The 12,475-nt window shown below is 40.8% G+C and overlaps 1 protein-coding gene across 1 annotated transcript in view; it reads left to right on the top strand.

Moving 5' to 3' along the window:
- TMEM163 (transmembrane protein 163) overlaps positions 1-12,475 on the top strand; it is a 159,477-nt gene that overhangs the window by 84,248 nt on the left and 62,754 nt on the right. The window contains exons 3-4 of the mRNA XM_038421601.2: positions 9,285-9,328; positions 10,707-10,798. Of these exons, the coding sequence (XP_038277529.1) occupies positions 9,285-9,328; positions 10,707-10,798 (136 nt within the window). The remainder of the gene's footprint in view (positions 1-9,284; positions 9,329-10,706; positions 10,799-12,475) is intronic.

Below are 12,475 nucleotides of genomic sequence, written 5' to 3'. Positions count from 1 at the left end.
GACTCGAACATTTTAAATAAGCAGGTGGAGAAAAGTGCATCATAAGCAGGTAGCTCTCAAATAAAATAAGCAACATTTGTTCAGTAAATCATATTCTTTTAATAGCCCTTAAATTTTAACAAAGAACTCTACATTCACTTTAGAAAGAGGGAGGATGATCTTGTGGTTAAGGAATAGGAATGGAAATCAGAAGACCTAAGCCAAAATTTCTCAACTGGAGTGCCAGAAATTAAGCACCTAAATCCATATTTATTCACAAATCAGGGTTGATTTTTTTTTACTATCTGATCAGATCTAATTATTACATTTTATGAAGGCATCTGTATTTAATTAGGTTAAGGTCATTTAGGTGTCTGATTGGGGCAGAACTTGCCTCTAGGTGTGAAGAGTATCTGTTGGGTATTTTGCTTAGGTTATTTAATTCATTGAGAAATGAACATGTCATAATAATGGGATTGATTATATACTTAGAAGACAGCCTTTAGTTTCTTTGCAAAATAAAGTCTATGGTTAAGAGGAAGTATTTGACCTTTTTCAGTTACCGTGATAAATAGTAAAATTTCAGTGACCTTTGTTGTTCGTCTCTTGTGAGAGACAGCTACCTAGTGATGTGCAGATACTTATATTAGCCACTTTCCCCAAGATTGGCAAAAATTTCAATAACATCCCCCGTTATTTAAAGAAGTTGTTGTTGTCATGGTTAGATACATTAGCATTCCAGTTATTAGATGGAACAATGGGCTAAATCATTAGCCTTTTGCCTCTGAATATTGGTCCGTATTTAGATCACAAATTAAATTAGTTTTTTGGTTTCAGTCAAACAGTCCACATCACAAAGCCAGTATTTTATTTGATGCCTTGCACACTCTGTCTGAAAGAAGAGCAGGATTAGATTAGAAAAGATTAAGACCTAGTGGCAGAGCTAGGTGATGGAAGATTGCACCTGTCAGAGCTATGCCTGCCCTTATTCAGTGCTGTTGGTCTCCGTTGCTATCATGAAAACAAAAGTAGAGTTAATGCAAAAACAAAATTCAGAAGACATACTTAACATTTCATCTTTTAGCATAAAGATTCTAAACCTATCTTCATCAAGGGGAAATAGATTAGAGTGCCTACCTCTGAACACAGGTTTCAGAGTAGCAGCCGTGTTAGTCTGTATTCGCAAAAAGAAAAGGAGTACTTGTGGCACCTTAGAGACTAACAAATTTATTAGAGCATATGAGCTGTAGCTCACGAAAGCTTATGCTCTAATAAATTTGTTAGTCTCTAAGGTGCCACAAGTACTCCTTTTCTTTTTACCTCTGAACAAGTGCTCTATAAATAACAAGTAAGAACAACAAGAGATTTGGAGGGTGACTTCATTTCAGATGTCAACATCACAAAAATTTCCATCTTGGTAGCAGTCTCAGGAGAGAGACAAAAACTTAACTAGGCATATGCAGACTGAACTATCTATCCTGCCAGTCTTTAAGGTGGCCACTCCAGTTCAGCACCAAAGTATAGTGGTGAGAGTCAATGTACTGTTGCTACCTGTGTGATAACCGTTCTGTGGACAACGAGACTTCAATCCCTAGGGCTATCGCTTCACCATCATTCACTGCAGCAGCTACAAATTTAACAAATTGAAAACTTGCAAAAATACTGCTCAAGTTGGATTAGGTGAGGATTTATGTTCAACTATAAGAAACAAGAAAAACAGAGTCATAAAAATGTGCACTAGGAACACAGCTGAAAGATTTAGGAGTTAAAATCCTAGAGTGAATAATAATTAGCCCTTTTTTGTTAATATATGAGGGAATTGAAAAGAATTATTTGGATTAGACTCAGAGAAAAGCTTTGTACCGATTCCTGAAAGTTCACTGCTTGGGTAATGAAGATGGGACAGATTTTCAGTTGATGTCAAACTCTCAGTTGTTATAGTTCCTTTGACTTCAGTAAGCTATGACAATTTATATCAGCTGATGATTTGCCCCATTCAATTTATATTTTTGATATTTTTTCAGATTTCTATTAACAGTTCAAAAGACCGGGAATGAAAGATGGTCCTGAGAAACTTAATGGCACTCACTAAAGCTCACTTATGCCTCATCCGCAGCTTGAGTCTGCAAAGCTCTTGAGGATATACAGGGCTCTTTTCTTGTTTGCCCTGGAAAAGAGATTTGAATTTACTATTAAATACTAGATAGAGTCCCAAAAATATGTCAAGAACAAGAACGCTTTTCTAAATGAATTTACACACCAATTTTTTGTTTGTTTGTTTGTTTTTTTGGATGCTTGATCTTGTTTGTTGTTTGCATTCCAGTAGTGTCTAGGAGTTCCAACCATGTTCAGGGCCCCATCATGCTAGGCAGTGTACAAAGACATAGTGAGAGTTGGTGCTTGCTCTGAAGAATTTATATAGACAAGTGTGACCATGCTCTTCAAGGTCCAAGACAAACTACAGGGCAGACTTGAGTCAGGGGAAGAAGCCCACAGAGTTTACTGAAGTAGTTCCCCCCCTTCCTTGGGCAGAGATTACCTGCAACAGCCTTGCTAGAGCCACACTCCCCATTTCTATGAACATTAGGTGTAGAGAAATCTTTTTGCAAAAACCTATATTTTGGACCTCTCTGACCTGACACCTACTTGCTTCTCCCAGGAAGGCTAATTCTAAAGAAATCATAGTGCGGGGATTGTCCTGACAGAATCCATATATGAAGGGGAAATTGCTGTAGGCAGATCTCCCCACATGCCGTGTGGCAGGAGGAAGTCAGCCACCTCTCTGACACCATCTTCCTATGTCCCCAGATCTCATGGAAGTCTGCCCAGGAGGGCTGGGTGCATGATACTTTCATTGTCCCACTCCTAGCATCCTGGGATATTTGTGCTAAAAATAACAGCCCTTAGCTGACTGATTTTGTGTGAAGCTCCTCCTTGTGAGGGAACCTCACAGAAGAGGGGAGGGGGCACCTACTGGTGATGGATTCTCTGGCTATGCAGTTCAATAGGAGCTGTGTTGTCAGGGAAAAGGTGGGCTTAAAGGGGACCAGAATCAATATGGATGCACAAGGCCTCTATGAGAATGGCCTTGTGTTTCCAGTGGATCTTGTGTGATTTGTGGGGCTGGGGAGCTGAACTGTTTTCTTCCAGGGTAAATGGGGTTGGAAGGAGAAATAACCTTGCTCTGCTCATGGTAGAGTTTGTAGAAAACTCCAGACTTCTTTGCTCAGCACCCCTTTAGAGGGAGAGCACGGTGGGAGGGCAAAATCGAGTCCATAGCTTGGCAAACTGTGAATAGATTGTGCTGTACAGGTTCTTTGGTGGCAGCAATGACAGATTCGTGGCTTACTGCACTGTCTCTATTTTTACTTTCTTACTGCTTGCACATTCAGTAAACAAGCATCAGGCAAACGCATTAAGATGTGGTGCTGATGAAGGACTAGTTCATATAGATGCTAAATTCAAGTTCTCCCCATCTTGAGATAGTGGCCACTCTGAATGATTCTGAAAGGTTTTTAACATATCTGCCCTGTTATTTTCTGAGTGCTCATCTCCTGGTGAAAATCAGTAGAGTTGTGGTTCCCCATTAATGGGCTGCCCTAGACTAGTTGGGCATATGGTTAGACATGCGTTGCAGAGGAGGGGAGTTGGGGGGGGGGTAAGGGAAGCTGGATCACACTACATCCACACCTACAATTCTGTAAGCATGCTTCTATGGCATGAAAGGTGCAGTTGTGCTCTGGTGGCAAGGGGACAGAGATGACCCAGCCAGGAGTCCATTGCAATACACAGCTGACAAGCACTTCACTAGATACTTATTTATGATTTTCCTCCTCCTTGCACAGAACAGGACCCTTCATCTGATCTGTGCCATTTTATGGAATGGGAGTCCTATGGCTACCTTTGCTGCTGGATCTACAACATGGAAATGCAAAAGTTATCATTCCTGCCATAGCCACTAAACTCTCTGACATGCATTTTAACTAAGCGATGGTGATTTATTAGCTGAGCTTTATTGGTCACATTAATTATCAGCTGGAGGTATTAATAGGCCTGAGGCAAAGCTGAGGGTGCTTTAGCTCTAATTCATTGTTTGGCTTGGAAAAAATGACAAATGGGCCTTTATTGCTATTAGAAAACCAATAAGTAATTAAAGAAAATAAAAAATATTTGTCAGCTGTTTAAAATGTTGATTGCTACTTTTATTATTCTGGCATTTCACCCTGCAGCTGTATTTCAGCACCTCAGGCTCTGCCAAGATCTGGAAGTATATCAATTTCTGTCTCCAGCAGAAAAGCAAGGGGAGCTTTTAACACTGTCATCCCTGAGTTAATGTTTGTTTTCATTTGCTTATGGTTTCATGTTTCTAAAGTGATGTGTGTTTCTGAAGTTTGATGGAAATGTGTCAGTAAGCATGCATGCACAGGTGGGCAGGTGCACACCTACTCACACTCACTCGCTCTCTTCAGGTTTCAGCCACTTGCCACCTCTTGCCACTTCCAACCACAGCTCTCTGTGTACAAGATCACACTGCAGTTAGGATCATTTGATCTTGAATTGACAGCTCCTTGCTTTAACCTCAATATGCAGACAGAGGGGCATTCTTGGTGAGGACCTCTTGCCCCTGGAATAATTCTCTTCTTCTGCTATGAGAGCCTGGATCTGATCTCCTTCAAAACACACTACAAGACTTACGTGTTCTTCAAGGGTTTTCCTGTATGGGTGGGGAGGACATCAGAGAATAAATGGAATAGAGGCTATTTTGGGTCAAGGAGGGTTGTCAAGAGGTCTACTTTTAATATTTTTATAAGATCCAAATTATTTTATTAAGGGTTTTTCTTAAGTGCTAGCTATTATATTCCATACTATGGTCTTTGTTATGTGCATAGAGCTTGGTGTAACTGGAGAAAACTGAAATCAATACAAAAAGCGTAGGCACACACTAATACATTTTGTGGTCGTCATAATGTGCTCATTTCTGTACACTAAACAAAAACAAAGACAATTCTTGTCTTGGAGAGCTCCTTTGTGTCTAGATTACAAGAAGGGACCCACAGAACATCCCAGAGGTGGGGATAATAGGAGGTAGAATTCCTAACATCATTTTTTGGGACCATCATGGAATGAATTAGTTTTAAATCTGATTTAGAATAATAAGATGCCTGCTTGGTCAGCTGGGATAAGATGATCATTACAGGCATGGAGTAGTGTTAAAAAAAAACTGCACAGAGAAAAGAAATGAATGTGGCTTGGGGCTGTATAATATAAACACACCCATCTACAAAACTCTCTCTGTGTGTGTGTGTGTATACACCCATATTTTGTTCATGTAACCTAAGCATTGGTATTATACAGATTATATCCAGAGGCAGGAAAAATCATTAAATGAAGAGGGTATTTGTTGCCAGTACTGAGTCCCACTACATGTCAGCCTTGCTTCTCTGGTCTGGTTCTGGCTCTGGCTCAGCAGTCACAATGGAGAGATGTAGCCCCTGTTTTCAACTAGGAAGTGAAGTGGAGTATGTAGAGGGAGAAATCATGATCTAAAAATAGTGGCTATTTAAAAGTCACCCAAATAACACCTCCCCCCCACCCACCGAATTGCAGTGCATATTTAGTGGGAGGAATAGTTAAAAGTATCTATGCTCTTCCAGGTGCTGCGCTAATGAGTGCTTGTTTTAATGACATACTGAAAATTAGGTATTGCTTTTGTGTCAAGTCACAGAGTGAAAATGTCATTGATAAGGCTGGGCTTACAGCTCTTCAGAGTCATTTTATTCCCCAAACAATCCTGAGAAGTTTTCCTTCCCCCTAAAGGAAATTAGCTTAGTCAGTTTCTAAAGAAACACATTTTAAGCTTGTTTCACTCCATTCAGAACTGTTAGACAAATTAGAACTCTTTCCTGATGGTTGACCAGATAGCACAGGGGCAGTTAGCTACCTTTTCATGGTACAGACACTTGTTTAAAAGAGATCACAGCAGAAGAAAACAAGGACTATAAAAATGCAGCAGGATTTGGTTCATCAGCTGGATGCTGCAAATTAGCTTGCAGGGCCTGTTGCAGGTTCGCATTTGATGAGCTCAGAGCTATAGTGGGAACCCTCCCACAGCTGTCCACTTCTTCCTCAATCAACTTTCCACACTCTACTGCAGGCCAAACCCTCTATTTATTCTTTTCCTACCTCCAGCAAGCCTCAGGACAATTCCCTTCTTACCTTAGATACACCATGATGTTGTACTCAGGGCCTAATCCAGGAATGAGGCAGGCCAGTCATCTAGGCGAGAGGTTTTCCCTCTTCTAAGCTGTGAAAATGACTACAGTCTATGACTGCCGAACATTCGCAAACATAGCTCACAACAAGTTCACTGAACTTTTAAGCCAAGGCACATTTCAAGTGGGGTGAGGTTCAGTGTAAAGTATCAGTAGAGCGCTTCATAACCTTGCTAAAACTCATGATGGTCAGAAAACATACATCATGTGGTGCAAAAATGTTAACATTCCAAATCAGTAAAGTTTCTTTTCTATGGCTGATGTCCATTTTTGTGATCGTTGCCTTGGTAATTTACAAACGTAGCTAAAATCAACCACCTAGTCCCCCTACTTTGCTAAAACTATTATGCATAGTATTTCTAAGAAATGTATTATTTAAATTATATTAACACTCCTAACACTGTTAATAGTTATAGTTTCATATCTTCAAAATATTTCATAAACTAATTTGCCTTGAGACCCCTCTGGGAAATCAATATGTATTACAGTATTGCCACCTCCAACCTCACAAACAACATGCCAGACAAATGCCAGATATGGTGAGACTTACAATAAAAGCCTAAAGAAAAACACTATGTTACAGATATGAAAGCTGAGGCAGAAAAGTCAAGTGAGTTGCTCCAGGCTGAGGGGAAGTCACAGTCAGTGCTGGGGTTAGAACACGGGAGCTTCTGGCTCTAAGGCCTGTGCTCAGTCCATTAATCCCACACTTCTTATACAAGTATTGTCACTTACATTGGATATTCATGCAGCAAGACGACCCATTAGACGACCCATTAGAGTTAATGGTAATTATGAAGGTAAATTCCTGCCCATAGTTCTGGGGATATATTCTATTTATTACTGGAGTTTAGAAAAAATAGTAAATTTGTCCCACTGTTTAGGTTTATTGTTAATATTAACTAGAAAGAATAAAGGAACTTTCTTTTAACATAGGACCCATACTGCTGCCCTTTCTCCTGTTAATTTGTATTGGCCTACTCTGCAAATAGGAATCAATGATGCTCTTCAGTGGGAGTAAGCATGGAAGAATCAGGCCCATAGAAATAAGCATACTGGTCCGCAGGAAATACTATATAGAGTTTACTTATCGAGTATAACTAATAAATAATAATGATACAGTACTTCATACTTGTGTACTCCATTCATCCAGAAAGATCCCAGAAACATTTTATACACTACAGAGTAGAGGGATCACTTAATACTGAAATGCAGCAGATACTTTTTTGTCAGTTAGGGTTGTCAGGCATCCAGTTTTCGAAATGCTCGGTCAAAAAGGGACCATGGTAGCTCCGGTCAGCACAGTTGACTGGGCAACTAAAAGTCTGGTTGGCCACAGTATCGGGGGGCAGGCAGACTCTGTGCCTGGCTCTGCGTGGCTCCCGGGAAGCGGCCAGGAACCATGGCCAATGGGAGCTGCCGGGGTCGTGCCTGCGGGCGGGGCAGCACATGGAGTCCCCTGGCCACCCCTCCGCATAGGAGATGGAGAGACATGTCACAGCTTCCCAGGAGCTGCATGAGGTCAGCGCCACCTGGAGCCCTCACCCTGCTCCCGCTCCCATGCCCTAACCCTCAGCCCCAGCTCAGAACCCTCTCCCACACCCAACCTCCTGCTCCAGCTCAGAACCTTCTCCCACACCTCAACCTCCTGCCCCAGCCCTAAGCCCCCTCTCACACGCTGAACATGTTGGTCACAGCTCAGAGCCCCCCTCCTGTTCCCTAAATTGCTCATCCCCAGTCCCACTGCAGAGCCTGCATCCCCAGCCGGAGCCCTCACCCGCTCCTGTACCCCAACCCTCTGCCACAGCCTGGTGAAAGTGAGCGAGGGTGCAGGAGTGTGAGTGATCGAGGGAGGGGGAATGGTGTGAGCAGAGGCGGGGCCTTGGAGAAGAGGCAGGGAAGGGAGGAGGCAAGGGCGTTCAGTTTTCTGCAATTAGAAAGTTGGCAACCCTACTGTCCATGCCCAACAGTTTCTACATCAGAAAGTGAGGAAACGCCACTGCAAACTGAATGGAGACCTAAAATATAAAAATATAAATAAATATATATAAAATATAAAATATAAATACCTAAATTGCAATGTGGCCAGGATACAAGAGTTAACAGACATGCCTGTGCTTGAAATAAGCATCATGTGATTTTTAAAGACTGTTGATGGTCAGAACTAGAACTGGGGTAAAATTTTTCAAAAAAAAAGTTTTCCACAGGAAAATGCTGATTCAATGGAATCAACACTTTTCACAGGGATCCACCGACTTTTGATGGAAACTTGCCTGCGGGTTTTTCTACTAGTCTCCCCACCAACCAGCAAGCTGGTTGATGGGTTGCCCAGCTTTCTGAGGTCCCTAGGTACCCAGCAGCTGGGTGGCTGGGGACTCCTGGACTCCTCAGGGAGCAGGGCAACTGGTTTCCCACTTGGCCAGCTCCCTGGCTCCTTGGGTGCCCTGCTAGGTTGGCTGATTCCATGGTTTTTCTGCCAACAAGCTGGTCCAGCAGTCAGCTGGGAAGCTAGCTTACCCGCCAGCCCAGAAATTTTGGAAAAATTCTATTTTGGTTCTTCTAAAATAGATTTATTGCCAAAATTTGTGCATTTGAGTCGTTTCATTCTGATTTGGAACTAAAAAAAATTCAAATGCAAAAGTTTCTATGGGACAGAAATTCTGGTTCCTGCACAGCTTTGGTCACAACCTCTTCTGAAGGGCAGCACTTCCAACAGCACAGCGCTCCTGAATGCCATACTTGGGCATTGGCCCAATACCATCTTGGAAGAAAGAGGGACACTTACTGGCTCACTATACCATTCCCTATAGCATGTTGTGCCTTCCCCGTAGGCCTCCCCTATGTCTTTGTATGCGAATTGAAAGAAACATGGCCTATTCCTGCAAACTGGTTTTGCAGGTAATTAATGCTGTAACTTGTTTTCTATGTACATGTGCATTTTTCTTCTTTTCGAAGTGCAACTCTCCTCTTAGATGAAAGAAAATACCCAAGGGATGTTTTAAATTATGCTAAATAATATTTTCTTTCTTTTAGCTGTCTCCATAATGAGGTACAGTGCATCATCATTTGGATTTGCTGTAAGTAATCTTACAATTTAAATACGTTTCACAGTGAGATATTATGTTGCATACAATACCTGAACTCTCACCATAATTTTTTTTAGCCAAGGAGTGCATCAAGGTGTAGTAAAAGAAAATCAGTGACTCACCAGAAAGATCAGAAAGATCAAGCTAGCCTTGCCTTGGCTAGCCTAGGCTAGCCTTGCCTTGCCTAGGCTAGCCTAGCCTTGCCTTGCCTTGCTTAGGCTAGCCTAGGCTAGCCTTGCCTTGCCTAGGCTAGCCTAGGCTAGCCTTGCCTAGGCTAGCCTAGTGTTTAAGTGTTCATTGTTTAAACCTGAATTAATAGGTAAAATTGTTGGGGTGGTCTGCTTTCAGTCTCAGCAGATGAAGGCATCCATATCAATGCTAAAATCTTATGCTGATGGATGCTATAGAAAAAGCTAAGAGGGAGAGGTATTACAAACCAGAACAAATTTTCCATTGCAGGGTCCTGCAGCATATTCATCCCCCAGGCAGGTATAGATCTGAGGTCCCAACTTCAATTGTGAAATCCTGTCCCTATCGAAGTCAATGTCAAAACTTCCATTGACTTCACTGGGGCCAGGATGTCATCTTTAGTCTCTAAAAATCGCTACAATTTTTCATTTGCAGTTGAAGACTAATTTATTCTCAATAGAGATTATCTGTAGAGAAAACATTCCTAATTAAATGAAAAACAACTTGAAAGTCAAACATTTTGTATTTTTTTGTGAACTTGAAAGTGGGACTGTTTCTGTGAAAAATTTGAGTTTGGGTGTGTGAATTATTCAGGGCATAGAGTAGAAAGATCAATTAACTCACATCAGAAAGTAAGGAAATGCTTAATGGGCCAGTATTGAGCTGAGATGGCACTGTATCAAAAACCTGTAAAAAAAATTCATGTTTTTAAGTGTTGCGAATGTGAAGATTTTGCTAAAGATGTGGCGTACAGTGAAATTAGATGAAATTCTTTTGATTAGTCACTGAAAGACAGGTGCCCTTTTTCTTTTAGACATCATACAAGAAATATATTAGTATTGTAAATATTGTGGTGACCACATTATTGCAAGAATTATTTTTTTATCCAAGTAACTCTGCATGCTGGTGACAAAGCTCTTTCCTTGATTGACTGGGTGAAGTCTGATATACACTGTTGTGTAATGATACACAGTAAAAAGACTAAAGATCATTTAAATGAATGTAAATCCTGCATGTAAAAAAAAATGAATGTAAAACCATAAAAAATGATTTAATGTAAATCATTAAAATGATTTAGTTGGAGCTGCTTTGTGCCTTGCAGCATGATTACAGATGCATTGCTTTAACTAAAATACACCTTAATAACCCACAAAAGCAATTGACTCTGTATCCTTTTCAGTTTGATGCTATCCTGGACGTTTTGTCATCGGTGATAGTTCTCTGGCGTTACAACAATGCAGCTGCTGTACATTCTGCACACAGGGAATACATGTAAGTAAACCTTACCCGTTTTTCACTCTGACAGAAGACTGCAGAGCCTTTGTGAGGAAGCCATGATGTTATAGCAGTGAAAAGGACAAAAATTCAAGATGCCAATAAATGTTCATTTTTTTTTATTCAATTTATGGTCACAAACTTGCAGCCCTAACTCAAACCAACCTCCCACCATGAAAATGGTTCCACGTCATCATTTCATTTAAGATGCTAAGGGCTCTATTTGTTTCTTTTCGAAGGATCATGTGAGATGATCTGTAATTGCAACCAGCATTGAATTTGCAAATCTTTTATTTCCCATCTCAACTCATTATTCACACTAGGATGAGTTTCTAGTATTTGATGCTTGTGTTATACTTGTTTTTCACCATAACAAAACTGGGGTCTGATCTTTCAGGAGTTGAGCACCCTCAATTCTCATTAACATAATTAGGAGTTGAGGTTGCATAACCCCGATGAGATTGGGCCTGGGTTAGCCAAATGCTAGGTGGATAACTATGTAATCTAACTACTCTACCCTATGCAAACACACATGAAAACTGTTTTTTAGCAGCATCTACTGTTGATGACTAAGCGTTTATCATCATCTACATGTAATTTTAACAAAAAATTAGCACCTGCATATTTGCAGTAGCAAGTTGTAAGCATTTGCAGTGTGCATATGTAATGGTTCTGGCATGAACAGTATGGACAAAATTCCCTTTTCCAATCTGCAGTGTACCCAGTCACAGTGACGATTCCCCCTGTGTCTTCTGCACTGCCTGACAATGTGGAGTTCCCATTGTCAATGCATGTGACAATTGCCGAAGAATCAGTATAGATTAACAAAGTAATTATGGTTTGACACAGCACATCAGCGAGAATTTCACCCTATGGACTAGTTATAGTGCACATTTCTTTCAAAAATGGGTGCCTAAAGTTAGGCTCCTAATCCATACTTTGGCATCTAAATAAGTATTGACCAGTGTTCTTTAAATACACAAACTTCAGTTTATGTGACAGGCTACCAGAGAAAAAGAAGCTGTAAAGTCTACACTGGCAGCATTCTCTTTTTGCAACTAAAGGCCACAAAGGGCTGCAGTACTTACTCATAAAAATCAACACCCACTTAAACCAGGATTAAACTTTGCTTAGTGTCAACAGAGTGACACAAAACATTATTCATACACAATATTCTAGAGAGAGAAAAATGATGATTTGAAAATGGGAGAAAATTATTGGGTTTTTTTGCCAGAGCATTTTTTGTGTTTGTATATTTTGGCTCTTCTTCCCCTTTTCGCAAAAGCCTCAGCCTGTAAAAAGCAATGAAAATTTAAACGGAGCTTGAGTGGGCCTTAGAAAGAAATCTCAGTTATCCTTTTTGGATCCTATTTAGTTATCCTCCTTGGTAGGCTTTTGAGGGCCCCAGAAGCTCCTTACCCCAGCACAGCATAGGACTCTAGATCTAAACAGAGCTCTTCAGTTGAAAAGCCTTATAAAATTTTTTTCTTGAGGTGTTACCTTCAGAAACAGGTGACTAAAATTAATCTTCCTGCATACATCTGGACTTATTGCCCAGACATTTCCGGTATGCCTTGGTTTTATGGAATCCTCAGAGATTCCCTTCAGTATTTAGTTCTCATATCTAAGAAATTCCCATCTGCTGGGCTTTTTTAGTACAAGTGTAGTATGCTT

The sequence above is a fragment of the Dermochelys coriacea genome, chromosome 11 (assembly GCF_009764565.3).
Source record: "Dermochelys coriacea isolate rDerCor1 chromosome 11, rDerCor1.pri.v4, whole genome shotgun sequence".
NCBI classification, from domain to species: domain Eukaryota; kingdom Metazoa; phylum Chordata; order Testudines; family Dermochelyidae; genus Dermochelys; species Dermochelys coriacea.
The sequence above is the reverse complement of the archived record's forward strand: the minus strand, read 5'-3'. Positions and strand labels throughout refer to the sequence as shown.